The sequence below is a fragment of the Charadrius vociferus genome, unplaced genomic scaffold (assembly GCF_000708025.1).
Source record: "Charadrius vociferus isolate BGI_N301 unplaced genomic scaffold, ASM70802v2 scaffold210, whole genome shotgun sequence".
In the NCBI taxonomy this organism is placed as follows: Eukaryota; Metazoa; Chordata; class Aves; order Charadriiformes; family Charadriidae; genus Charadrius; species Charadrius vociferus.
Window position 1 is genome coordinate 427,275 of NW_009646421.1, and position 12,705 is coordinate 439,979.

General features: G+C 42.5%; 1 protein-coding gene across 1 annotated transcript in view; it reads left to right on the top strand.

The window, feature by feature from the left end:
- The window catches only part of KIAA0226L (KIAA0226-like ortholog), a 23,194-nt gene that overhangs the window by 3,030 nt on the left and 7,459 nt on the right, over positions 1-12,705 (top strand). The window contains exons 3-6 of the mRNA XM_009880944.1: positions 2,177-2,845; positions 7,576-7,661; positions 10,891-11,098; positions 11,969-12,073. Coding sequence (XP_009879246.1) covers positions 2,177-2,845; positions 7,576-7,661; positions 10,891-11,098; positions 11,969-12,073 — 1,068 coding nt within the window. The remainder of the gene's footprint in view (positions 1-2,176; positions 2,846-7,575; positions 7,662-10,890; positions 11,099-11,968; positions 12,074-12,705) is intronic.

The following is a 12,705-nucleotide window of genomic DNA, read 5'->3' on the forward strand; positions in this document are numbered from 1 at the left end:
GGGGAGGGGGGGGTGGTGGGGGGGTGGTGCCTTTTAAATGGTAGTTTGGCCATTTTAATTTTGCTGGCATTTTGTGTGCTCCAGAGTAAAATACTTGAACAGTTCAGATGATTCTTGGCAGGTTAACTCCTTGTTCATTCAAGAAATAGTTTCTCAGATTTTAACAGATTACCATAATTACTCACATGAGTGTCAGTTGCAAAACTGAACTTGAGATTTTTTTTTTTGTTTATTTTATTTGAACTAACCTATTTCTGGTAGTAGCTTAAAATGTGGGGTTTGGTTGGTTTGGTGTTTTTTGTTGTTGGTGTTTCTGTGTTGGTTTCTCTTTTTAAGCTTGGGAGAGCAGAAGCATGAGTTAAACTTTTAAAACTTGTTCTTTTTTTCCTCTTGCAATCCACTAAGAACAAGTATTTAGCAGAGTAAGTCAGCATGGTTATAAGATTAGTGCTAGACTGGCTCCATGATGCTGGAGTAGCGCGGATGTTGAAGGATGAGAGGGGATGGAAAGACTGTCAGGATGGGCTTTGCAATAGGGGAGCAGAACAAGAGTCGAAGACAGTAAGGCTAAATGTTTTGCCTTGCACGGAAAAGATGCTGTTTTCAGCCCAGGTTAAGGTATTCCTGTGCAATTGAAAAGTCAGTGGTTACCGAAATTGCTTGCTTTTCATGAAAAGATTGAAATATACTTGTTTGAAAGTCAGCTAGCTTTTATTTTCCCATTCCTGCCCTTACAGCTTGCCAACACAGCCAGCCACGGCAGTGTTCTTTGCAAGTGCACCCTGTAAAAAGTGCAGTTTTGCTGCTATTGCTGCAAGAGCTTTGCCCTGATAAGTGGCAGGTGGCTGGTCCCAATTACTGATGAACTCTTCAGCTAATTTTGACCTGGCTTTACTAGGACAGCATTGCTAGCAGCTCTTGCAGCATAGCTTGTATGTGATGTTATTAATAATTTTTTCAATTTCCTCATGATGAAGATGGCTCTTTATAGATTTGCTTTTCCGAAGTTGGTGGGGGCTTTTGTTTTGGTTTTGATCCCTTCATTGGTAAACTTTCTTATCATGCAGTTTGAGTTCGTTCTGGCTTCCAGGTGAGTGACTCGTGGAGAGGTTTACTGTTTTCAGTTGAGATATGTCCAAAGAGAGCAACCTCTGGGCAAAGTCTCCAGTCTGCAAGACTTGCTGCTTTTGTCACGAACGGTGTTTAACATTCCCTCTGGTCCTAAGAGTTCTTTGCCCTGGAAACGAATCTCCTTGATTGTATCTATTCTTAGAATTTTATGACCAACTTATCTTCCCCAAAGGGGGCAGTTGTTAACTTCATTGTTGTGATGTGGTCAATAGTTTCTTCTTCAACATAGACTTTGTGTCTAATCTCTCGATTGCTTGGGTGATGGAAGTTCCTGTGAAGCTTTTTATTCAAGGTACAGGATTTCCATTTATTCTTGAATGTCTACTGGTTGCAGTGCATGCTTCTGCATCACACTAATGTTGCCCTGTTTGCCACCAAAAGCAATTTTTCCATTTTCTGTTGAACTTCAGTTTTGCAGTGGATCACATAGGACCTCGGCAGGCAGTAATTTGATTCTTTCAGACGCATTATCATGAACTTGCTGTGACAGAGCTGATTTTCTTTATGGTTTAATGTAAATGTTGCCACCCCTATGAATAATGGACTGAAGGTTACTTTAGCCTTTCCCATGTGAGGAGGAGTGTCTGACTGAACTGAAACACGCAAGCAATGTGACCTTTTATTACTAAGTGTATATTTTGTTTTCTTCCTGCTGTATTGATATGCCATGTGACCTTCTGTTTTACTGGCAATGGAACCAGTATCTGTACTGGTAACTGTACCTCATCCAGTTTTGTAGAACAATGATGTTTTCGAGCACGCTGACAATCAGTCACCGTTGAAGTCTTAACTAATTGTGTTTGGCTAGCAGCAGCATACTTTACTGTTGGTTTATTACCTAGCCTTATCAACGACAGAATTGCTTCCTGACTGCAGAAAGCAAGAGCTTTCTTGCAGGAAGAGGGAGCAGAGAGCAGTGGGTGAATTCAGTTCTTCCCTTTCTTCTCACCCATGTCAAAAATAATGTGCATTTTATTCGTGTTGTAAATTAAAACTTTTTTTTTATTGTTTCCTTACCTCTTGGTTTCTTCCCTTCTCTGAGCAGATGAATACTCAAGGCCAGCAGTGATCGGACATGCTGGAAATTTTGGATCGTACCCAGGCAGTGCTGAGGCTATCAAAGACATTCTCGTGTCTGTTTTAAATGCATCTGGCTTGAAGCCCTCTTTGCTGCCAGAGCAGACCACAATGCAGGGAACTGAGCATCTGGACAGTGACATGGAACGGTGGGAAGAAAGCAGTGATGGGGACAGCCATGATGACAGTGACAGTGATTCTGCACATCACAACGCTGCCTGTACGCAAACAGACATTCGGTTTACCAGGCACCGGGCGTGTTGGGACAACACGCACTGCGATTCCTCTAAACCTTCACTGGATGCTTTCTTTTGTCCCCGTTACTCTGACGGAGATCGTGCTGCTTCCTCCTTGAATGGTTTCAGTCTTTCGGACGTGTCGCCTCTGAAGCGGGACTGCTTTACCCAGGTGACGTTAACTGGAGGCACTGTCACATCGGCAGTTGTGCATTCTGGAAAAGAACGTTATGCCTCCCCTGAAAGAGACTTGACTTTCACAAGGTTTCTTCCCGATTCAGCTGTTGGTAAGCCAGCAGATCTGTTGAAATACCCTGATGCTTTCGAGCCTGTGCCCGTCAGCAACAGCGACAGCAATTCTCCCAGTGGACATTCCCAGTTGGAACCAGTCAATCGAACAGGTAACTTTACAGGTCTGTTTCTGTTTTAAGATTTTGGTGCTAGGAAAGACAACTGTAATTGAACTGGGACTTGTTTAGGGTGATTGTGAATTAGACAAATGCTGTCATTCAAAACAGGAGAGAGGGGAGAAAGAGAAAGCTTAAAAATGAAAGAGAACCAGAGGGCTGAACTTGGTGAAACGGGAGATGCTTGTACTTGCAGTAGTCGTCTGTCTCATGATGCAGCAATGCTTCTGTAATATGCAGCCACTGGTAAAACATAAAAATTGCTGAGCTGTGAGCAGTGTAGAACATCCATGGGATGAGGCTTCCACCATCTTCCTCTTGTCTTCACCGTTACCCTTCTCCCAAAAGCAGATAAGATGTATCTGGGTGTTTGGTAGTGATGCACTGGTGTGTGCAGGCTCCCTGGGACACCTCCTTGTGTTTGATGTGAGCTGGAGGAGAGGAAGCCCTTTGATTCCGGGGTTTTGGAGGCAGGGCATCAGCATCCATTCTCGTTATAATGAAATTGGTTTGTGCCAGAGCGGGACTATTTCTCCTCTTCCCATTTCCAAGTGCACCCATTGTCTCAGAGACACATAGATCCCGATCAGCATTGGATGGGAGCTTTTTACCCCTCTCCAGTTTCTGACCGTATGGATGTCTTGCATGTTGTCACCCCCAGGGTGACTGGATGAGTTGTGTGTGCCTCCATGCAGTGCACCAGCCTCCCCTGGGCTGCAGGCCAGGGCCCCTGCCCCTCAGTTGGGACAGCAGAACAATTCCCTCGTGTTTGACACCTAGCGTTGATACAAACTGCTTTGCTATGGCGAGATGAAGCTTTTTTATTTTATTTATAAAGGCTGTTGTCGGTATCTAAGGTCTTATTAGAACCATAGAGTCATAGAATGGTTTAGGTTGGAAGGGACCTTGAAGATCATTTAGTTCCAACCCCCTGTGCCATGGGCAGGGACACCTCCCACTAGACCAGGTTGCTCAAAAGCCTCGTCCAACCCAGTTTATGAACGCTACTAGGGATGGAGTTTCCACAGCTTCTGTGGGCAACCAGTTCCAGTGCCTCACCACTCTCGGAGTGAAAAATTTCTTCCGAACATCTAATCTAAATCTCCCCTCTTCCAGTTTGAAGCCATTCCCCCTTGTCCTATCACTACATGCCCTTGTAAAAAGTCGTCCTCCAGCTTTTTATTCTTGCTAGATACTGAGTCCTGGAAAGATGGTGTAACTGGTAAACTGATTTTTCTACTGGAAAGAAGGCAAGTGGCAGGGAGCACTCAGCCTGCTTTTTTTTATATATAAATAACAATAGCAAAGGCTGATTTTTTTTTTTTTTTTTTTGAATTATTTGGTCTTTCCTTCTCCCTTTGGTTAGTAGTAGCCCTAGTGGTGACACTCTATTGAGCTCCACTTCCAAGCTGTGATCCTTCACCCAGAGCTCCTCCAAGGCCTTAAGCCACCAGGGAAAATCTCACATAGGCATGTGCTGGTGCCGGACTGGGAGCTTTTAACAGTAATAACTGTGTCATCGGGGATAGGATGTTGTCAACAGTTAGTATGGCGATGATTGTGGTTGTTTCCTTCTGCTGAGTGTTTTGTTTTGAGAAGTGCCCGTCAAGGAGAAGGAAACCACACTGGGCTCTCAGAGCTGGCCAGGGCCGGTCGAGCAGGTTTGGGTAGCTGGGACTGGAAAACACAGCCCAGGCTCTGGCTGTTGGCTGGGACCACGAGGCACGTGTCTAAGAACATATAAATCGTGCGTGACTCGATCTTCTGGCATGAGTGGGACATGCCACAAGCTTGTGTTGGGCCGGTAATGGTGCTGGCTCTACAGAAAGCAAATGGAATAGAATCATAGAATCATCTAGGTTGGAAAGGACCTTTGAGATTGAGTCCAACCATCAGCCTAACGCCACCAAAACCACCACTAAACCATGTCCCTAAGCACCACATCTACCTGTCTTTTAAATACCTCCAGGCATAGTGAATCCACGACTTCCCAGGGCAGCCTGTTCCAGTGCTTGGCAACCCTTTCTGTGAAGAAATTTTTCATACTATCCAATCTAAAACTCCCCTTGCATAACTTGAGGCCATTTCCTCTTGTCCTAAAACATAGGGCAGCCAGGTGACTGAAGAAGCAGAGCCCTTGATTTTTACTAACAAAAACCCTTCATGGGAGCCAGGATCCCATTAGACACTGCACAACGTGGTGGGCCCTGTCTGCATTGGACTTTGGTCTATTCTGTAGAAAGTGAAAATCCCTGCATTTCATCATTCCTTGTTGCTTCTAGCCATTTAACTCGCCACTGGGTAACCTGGGACGGGGCGAATGAGGTCTCATTCTCCCCTGTGTTGTGCAGGACTATGAGGATGGGAAAACAAATGGCAAACTGAAAAAGAAAAAATAAAATGCCCAATTTGAAGGCAGGAATTACACAAGAGCATCTCCTGACTTGCCATCCTGTCCATTGCTATCTCAGAGGCAGTGGTTTCCCACTTTGGTTTCTCACAGTGGAACTGGTTGAGGAATGCACAAAGCATAAGAAAATGGCATAAGATGACTTAAATCAGAATAAATAATTTTTTTATTCAGTGGGATTTTCTGCTGGTCCTGTGAGATTCCTTTTAGGTCTTGTTCATACTTCCAAGGGCCTCCTGCAACCTTCTGAAAAGGCTCTGTCATTGTTAATGAAGCGCCTGTGACTGAATTTGGCATTTTCTGGGGGCTTTGTTGTGGCTGGTGCGTCAGTGGCAGTTCACAGGGCTTGTTCTTGCTTTTAACCTCTGTGTGCATCAAGGTCACTTCCTTCTGTGGCTCCTGAGGGCTCATTTCCCAGCCCCAGCGGCCTCCAGGCAGTAGTGCTCAGGAGCAGAAGGGCAACCAGATTATTTTTTGCATCAGACCCAGAGTTGCTGGATGCACTGGGCTCCTTCCCTGGGCTCCTGCTCCTTCCTATTTTTCGTTCTTTTCACTTAAAGATGCAAGTGGGATGCAAGACGTAAGCAGAAGAGAAAGCTCCCATTAAATTTCAAAATTATATTTAAGATTGATTGCATCTTATATTGTAAAGAGAAAGGAATAACTTTCCCGTTTCCTTATTTCTGCTTATTATTTTTAGTTTGGAGAGTAACGTTTGTTACCTTACAAGGATTTAGGCTTTTATCAAGCTGTAAAGCCTTTAGCACTTATCCTTACTCCCCGCACACTGCTTATGCAGCAAGATGAATCATCAAATAGGCATGAAAATAACCTAATTAGGTGATTAAATCTGTTTTGAAAAATCAGATCGTCAGCCTTTCCGTTTTTCTTCCACGGTAAACACCACAGAGGTATTTATAATTTTGTACAAAAACACTACACGTGTGTCATTACGCTCAAGCACAGTATTGGCTTTCCAGCCTGATGTCACTGATGCTCAGGGCAGCGTAACATGGTTTCTATAATTAAGGCGATATGAAAAATCTAAACTCAGCCTGAGAGCCAGTGCCCTTTAGTTGGAAAAAAAAGTTTTCATAAGTTATTCTTATATTTTGTGGGACATCTTTATCCTTTGTGTGACTTAAACCAATCTAGGAGTGGCGATTTTATATTATTTTTTTTTTCCAAAGAGCCTTTGATTAAGTTGTGTTATCTGCAACAACTTTAAATGGCATGTGGGGTGGTAGCATTTAGATATAGTCTATTTTATCCTGTAAACATCACCACAGCAAAACAGAAATTGCTTGGTTATAAGGTCAAAGAAGTAGTAAACAAACAGTCAGTGTTAAAAAAGAAAAACAGGAGTCGCTTCCTTTTGTATCTCATTAGTGTGTACATCCATAGGTATTATATATAATCTTTGTCATCCTTACAGCAAATTTCTTGTAGCAGTGGTTGTGGATGCTTTGAAAACAAAACATGAGGGCATGATCTCACACCTTCAGTTCTCTTGGGAAGAAGGTTGTGACAATATATATTTATATATAGAAATCAATCCATGGTGCATCTATAGAAAACCAGATGTGTGCTCTGCTGCTTAGTGTAAAGTTCTTAATGGGGAAAAAGAGATGAATTTTTTTTTTTTTTTTTTCCACATACCCATCATACTTGGCAGGGAATGCCAGGAAAACAAAGCTGCTGTTCTGGGAAGCAGGGAGTTCTGCGGCTAGTGCGTCTGCCCCGGTTACACACATTACCATGCAGTATGGGAGGGAGATTTCCTCGAGATATGGAAACAGAATGGAAATTTTTTTTTTTTTTGCAAAGAAGAAATACCAGCAGCGATTCAGGAAATCTTTTCAGGCTGCTTCATCTCTGCGTGCCCAGACGGCAGTGAGATTTCTTTTTCTTCCAGCTATTGTGAATGAGCAGAGAGCAGCGTTAGCTGGCTGTGTTGCAAACTGTGGAGTATCGCTGTAATGCCAGTCCAAGGTCCTGGCCATGGTTGTCCCCAGCAGCTGAGACAGTAGCTGGGAGAGGGCTGGTGTTGGGAGTGCAGAAGTGCCTTCAGCACACGGCATTCAGACTTCAAACTCTGTTTCCCTGGGAGTTGATACTCCTGCTTCAGGTAGTTCAAATGCCAACTTGTTCCTCATACTTCTCTCTCCTCCTTAACTTCCACCACAACCTCCAGCCTCAACGGTGGTTGATTTTGGGAAAGAAAGTTTGCTTTGCTTTCTGGAAATCACCCTGCATGCATCCTGGGAGCTGCAGAGGAAGAAATAACTCATAAAAGTTCTTGTTATACCCGTAGGTTCTACTTCTCCTTTGAATGTAAGTGCTATACCCTTGAATCGCTCGTTGCAGGACATCTGTATGCTTCCTGAAGATGTGGAGAAGGTGAGGACAACAAAGACTATTGTCATGATGTTTTTTTCCACTTTATAGTGTCATAACCAAATGACAGGAGGTGTTTCCCAATAACAGAACTTTCTGATAAATGGACTAATCTTTACAAATACTGTATTTTCCCTCCTCTTCCCCTCTGTGGGTGAACCTACAAACCCAAAATGCCTCTTTCATCATTTATTTTTAGTCCTAATCCATTAATTAAGTTTTTCAGGTGTTTTAAAATAGTGGCAGTATTTTAGAACACTATACATTTCCACTTCTCATTCCATCATTTTCCCCACACATTCACTGAGATCAAACTTTAAGGTTTATTGTAGTCATTTTAAAGTTGCGTTAGAATATATTATGTAGAATTTGTTGCAGCTACATGCATATGGATGGAATTTACCTCATGCTTTTACTATCAGGACATAAGCACACACAAAAAGAAACCACCTCTCCTTATGATGAGCATGTGAGACTGCTGTAAAAGAATAACAATATGAATAACAAGCACAGTAACTGTAACATCTGCAGTAATTTAAACAGTTTCTCATGGTTTCTAATTTGCATAAGGTTCCCAAATGGTCTGAGGTGTTTTGCCAGATAAGCAGCCCATTTGAGCTTATAAATGGAGATAAAACGTGAGAAGATAATGCTGTCATATATAACTCTGTTTGTTAAATGTTTTGTCTGCTCTAACAATTGGAAAAGAGGGGTTAATGTTATAGTTACTTATCACAATGAGTAGGATTTAATACAAAAGAACTTTAAAAATGTGCCTATAAAATGAGATTTTTAGCTGGACTGTGGATGTGCGTGTGGTCCCATGTCCGGGGCCCAAGAGGTAATCATCTTTGTGCACAGCAGTGGTTTTACTGGAATGCCAAGTTCTGCAGTTGATTTGAAGCTCTCAGTGTCCCTAAGGTGCACTTAAAACAAAAAAACAACCCAAACCCCACCCAATTAATAGCACACCAAAACCCAACAAACTTGTGAACGAACGTTTCATGTTGCTGTTTGTAAAAGGTGTTTCGGAAAGCAGATGTTTCTCTGTGTGTAATGTGGGAACCAAAACCCAAGTAATTTTCTTTCAGTCACCAGGAGACCAGGGAGTAGATACCTGGATTAGAAACCACGGTCTGAGAACTATTGAGTGAGACTAGATCGCATCATCTACTTCTCCTGTGCAGATGACTGGGGGCTGATGTGAATTACAGGTTAAAAGATACCAAAAGCTCAGTCCCTTACGAGTGAAGCTGCCTTTAAAAAAAAAAAAAAAACCAAACAAAAAAACCCCAACAACAAAAAACCAACAACAACAAAAAACCTCAACCAAACCAAAACCAACCAAACAACTAACCCCCAAAACACTTTTAGGTTTTGAAATAGTCTCTGAAATCTAGGAGGCTGAAAACTAAGGTACATGTAGCCTCAGCAAGTCTGAGAGTTGTAGTTGTGTGCCAGGAAAGAGATGGGCCAGATGATCTAGGGACTTTCCACTGATGTGAGCGGGAGGGAAGAGAAGTGAGAAGGTTGGTGTGTCACAGCTGAGTAGGGACTGTTTCCTAGGGTGATGGACCTACAGGAGGCAGAGCTGAAAGCTGATAGTCATGCTGAGTAAAGGAGTGCCTATATCCCGTTCCATCTGTTTGCAACGCAGCTCTCAGATATGCTCATAACCGCTTTTATCAGCAGGACATGCTGATACACTGTGCTTTGCCACTAACTTGGGGTTAACCAGCACCATAAAGGCTTTTTGCATCTTCAAAGTAGGAGATGTCCCCTTTATCTCCCAAAGGGAAACAGGCTGTTTAATTCTTTCCTTTGCTAATGGTGTGTCCTGAAGTTCACTGAAGGTTGTCTCTGGACAAACTGTGCACCAAGCAAGTGATGTTAATCAGTGTTAGAGAAAAGATAAAAGTCTCCTCAAACACCCACAGGGAATTGTGGGCTCTCTTTAATGTTGAGATGAATCTCTTCTAAATGCGTCTGGCTGTGGACAGTAAGAAAGCGGTGATAGCTGTTGTGCTCCTTACGATTTAGCTATTCCTAAACACCAATGTCTGTCTTCATGCTTCCTGTACAGGTTGTAGGGGATGTCATGAATACTGACATTGAGTGGTACAATTTTCTGAGCATAAGCCACGTTTATAAAGCTTTAATTATTCTGCACTTGGAATCTCTAGCCTTAGATAACTGCCACGTTTTTTTAGACGGAGGTTTAGCTTTGCGCAATGCAAACACGTGCAGTTGAGGGCAGAGGAGGAGAGTGTCCTGGGCATCTCTGTGTTTCCATCCATGCACCCCTCTCTCCATGATGCATCCACTTTTGAGCAGAACCTGGGCTGGGAATCTGTGCAGGTGGGACTGGTGGGATGCTCTGTTAGACCACAGGGAGCAAGGGATACAGCAGTGACACTGGGGCAGGCAGCCCCAGGTTTGTCTGGATGTCTCAGTGGTGCTGGAGGTGGCCTCACGAATTGCCTTTTCCTGGAGGATGGGTGACCTGGGCAGGCAAGATGGTGTGGGACACCATGGGGAGTGGTGGTCTGGCAGGAAAATGCTACAGTGAAGCTTTGAAACAGCTGATTTTTATTTAAGGCAGTGTGAACCCCAGGGGAGCTAGGTTCCCACTTGCCCTTATCACAGAGTTTCTATGCAGCCTTGAGTTGCCCGTGTAAGCTATTTCATTGCCTATTCCCTACCTCACTGCCTTAACTCTTAACACGTGAAAGCATTTTACTAGCTTCTGCACCACCTACCACCAGAAGATCTACAGTCCCTTCAAAACCTGCCTCTTCTGGCCCCATCCATGTTAGCATGCGTGCAAAACTGCTTGTACACACGGAGTTGAAATTTAATCCTATTAAATAGGTTACATGGATTCACAGTTGCACACTAAATAATGCAGTGTAACTAGAAGGCTATGTCCCTAAAATGCATCCATATTCATCAATAAGGCATGTAATCAGCTTTCTTTTTATCTAATAGATGGGTAAGATAAAAGTAAATTGTATGTTTTAATCAAGGGTGAGGCAATTATCTGGGCAGTTCCCTTTTGCATGTTGTCTCTGAAGTACCCTTGGGGGTGGTTGTTTTTTGTTTTTAAATGACATAGCCTTATATTTTTATTTCTTGAGTTGAAAAAGTACAGGGAAAAGTTATATATTTCACTTCATCTTAAGTAAATATCAAATATGTGGTGTACTAATGAACATTCCAATCTTGTGTCCAGGAAAACGCACACTTTTTTGTTGCAGATATGATTATAGCATCACTAGAAAAAATGAAATGTAATATTCTAAGCCAACAAACTGAGTCCTGGGGTGTGGAGGAAGCAAGTGGATCAGATGGCAGCTATCACACTGATTCGGAGTTATCTTCTTACCCTGGAGGGAAGAAGTCTGATTCTTCTGTTGCCTCTTCAGACAGTGGTTATGAAGGCAAGTTACTTCGTCTGTAATGCAAAACTTTTCTGACAGCCTTTGCTGTTTATTTTTGTGCAAGAAAATACTAAATGAATTTGCACATTGCTTGGAACCAAATCCCCTGTTACCTTCGAGTCTCTTGAGAGCTGTGCTCCCTGAGGATCATTGTGCCACAAGTGTTCTCCCTGTGGGTGAAATTCTTCCTTTTGAATGCTCACATCTGTTTTATTTGTTATAATGAATAGTTGTTTTTTTTAACAATGAAAATGTAAGGTTGAAGTGCCACATGCCAAGCACAACTCTTCATAGAGTGTGCCTGTTATGGCTGTTTTCTCTGTGCTTAAATCCGTTTCTGCAGGATTTGAAGCCTGGCTCTTCCCTTCTATGCTTACTTCTGTAGTATGCAGATCAGGCCACATAACTGATTTGAGTGAAACTGCCCAAAGTATTCATTCACATGTAGTCTGAGGCAAGATAATAAATGCTCCTGGCGCTATAATGCTTGAGTCAGCACATGCATTTTTAAGTAGATTTTAGTCTCTTGAATAATATGCACCTTAGGGATGGAACTTAAGTCTAAATGACATAACTTGTGGGGGAAAAATGAATGGTGTGTTTGCAGGTGAGAAGGGGAGAGACCACAGATAATATAAAACCTTTTGTTTTAGTCTCTAGAAGCTTCTTCCTAAGAAACTGAGCGATGTGCTGTATGACAGACTCCCCAGAAGTGGCTTTCTGTGTGTCTATAAAAATAAATAAAAAAAATTGCTCTGTAAATACAGGCTGTGTGCTAAGTTTTGGTAAGCAAATTAAAATATAAATGTAGTTGCAGCTACTCTATAAATGCTGGAGAAGTTTAACTGGTGTTGTCTTCGTTCTGGACAGGCTCTGCTTTGCTGCCTGTCAGCTCCCCCATGCATCTACCGTCACATCATGAGGTTACCAGATTTCGTTGCCACAGTGACTCAGAGGATGAATATGTAATTATTGGTAAGACTTATAACTTAAATTATAACTGCAGAAACAGCTCTGTATTCTAACAGCTGAATCTATTGCATCGTTTGGAAAATCTATTGACTTAGTAGATATTATTGCAGGAGAAATAACATGAGAAAATGGAAAGAGGAATGTATGCGTGACTTCTTATTAGAACACATGCAGAAGTACCAGAGTGATGCAGGATTTCCTTTCTATAAAAGAACACATTTTCTGGTTTGAGGGACTGAAATTGGGCCTGAAGATTAAACCCAATGAATGTGGGTGAGCAAAGCGTGAAACTGGCACAGCCTTGGCCAGCTGTAGCAGAATTGTTTGAGAGAATTTAGGAGATGATCACTACCTATTTCAAGATATGGATTAGGTTTTAGCCAGCCCTCCATCTGCTTCAGGACTAGAGCAGACTGTCCCTGTAGACTCACCAGTGCTCTGCTTCTCTTTAGGACATCCTGAGTTTCTTTGGTCACCTTCTGGTTTTTATATATACAGAAATAGAAACCTTTAAAAGTAGCCTGAGCAACGTTTAACCTTTACCTTATTTTTTCCTGTTAACAAATGCAAATGCTTTTTTTTTTTTGCTCCCTTTAGTTTTAGAGATTTGCCTATTTTTTTCACCTCCTCTTTCC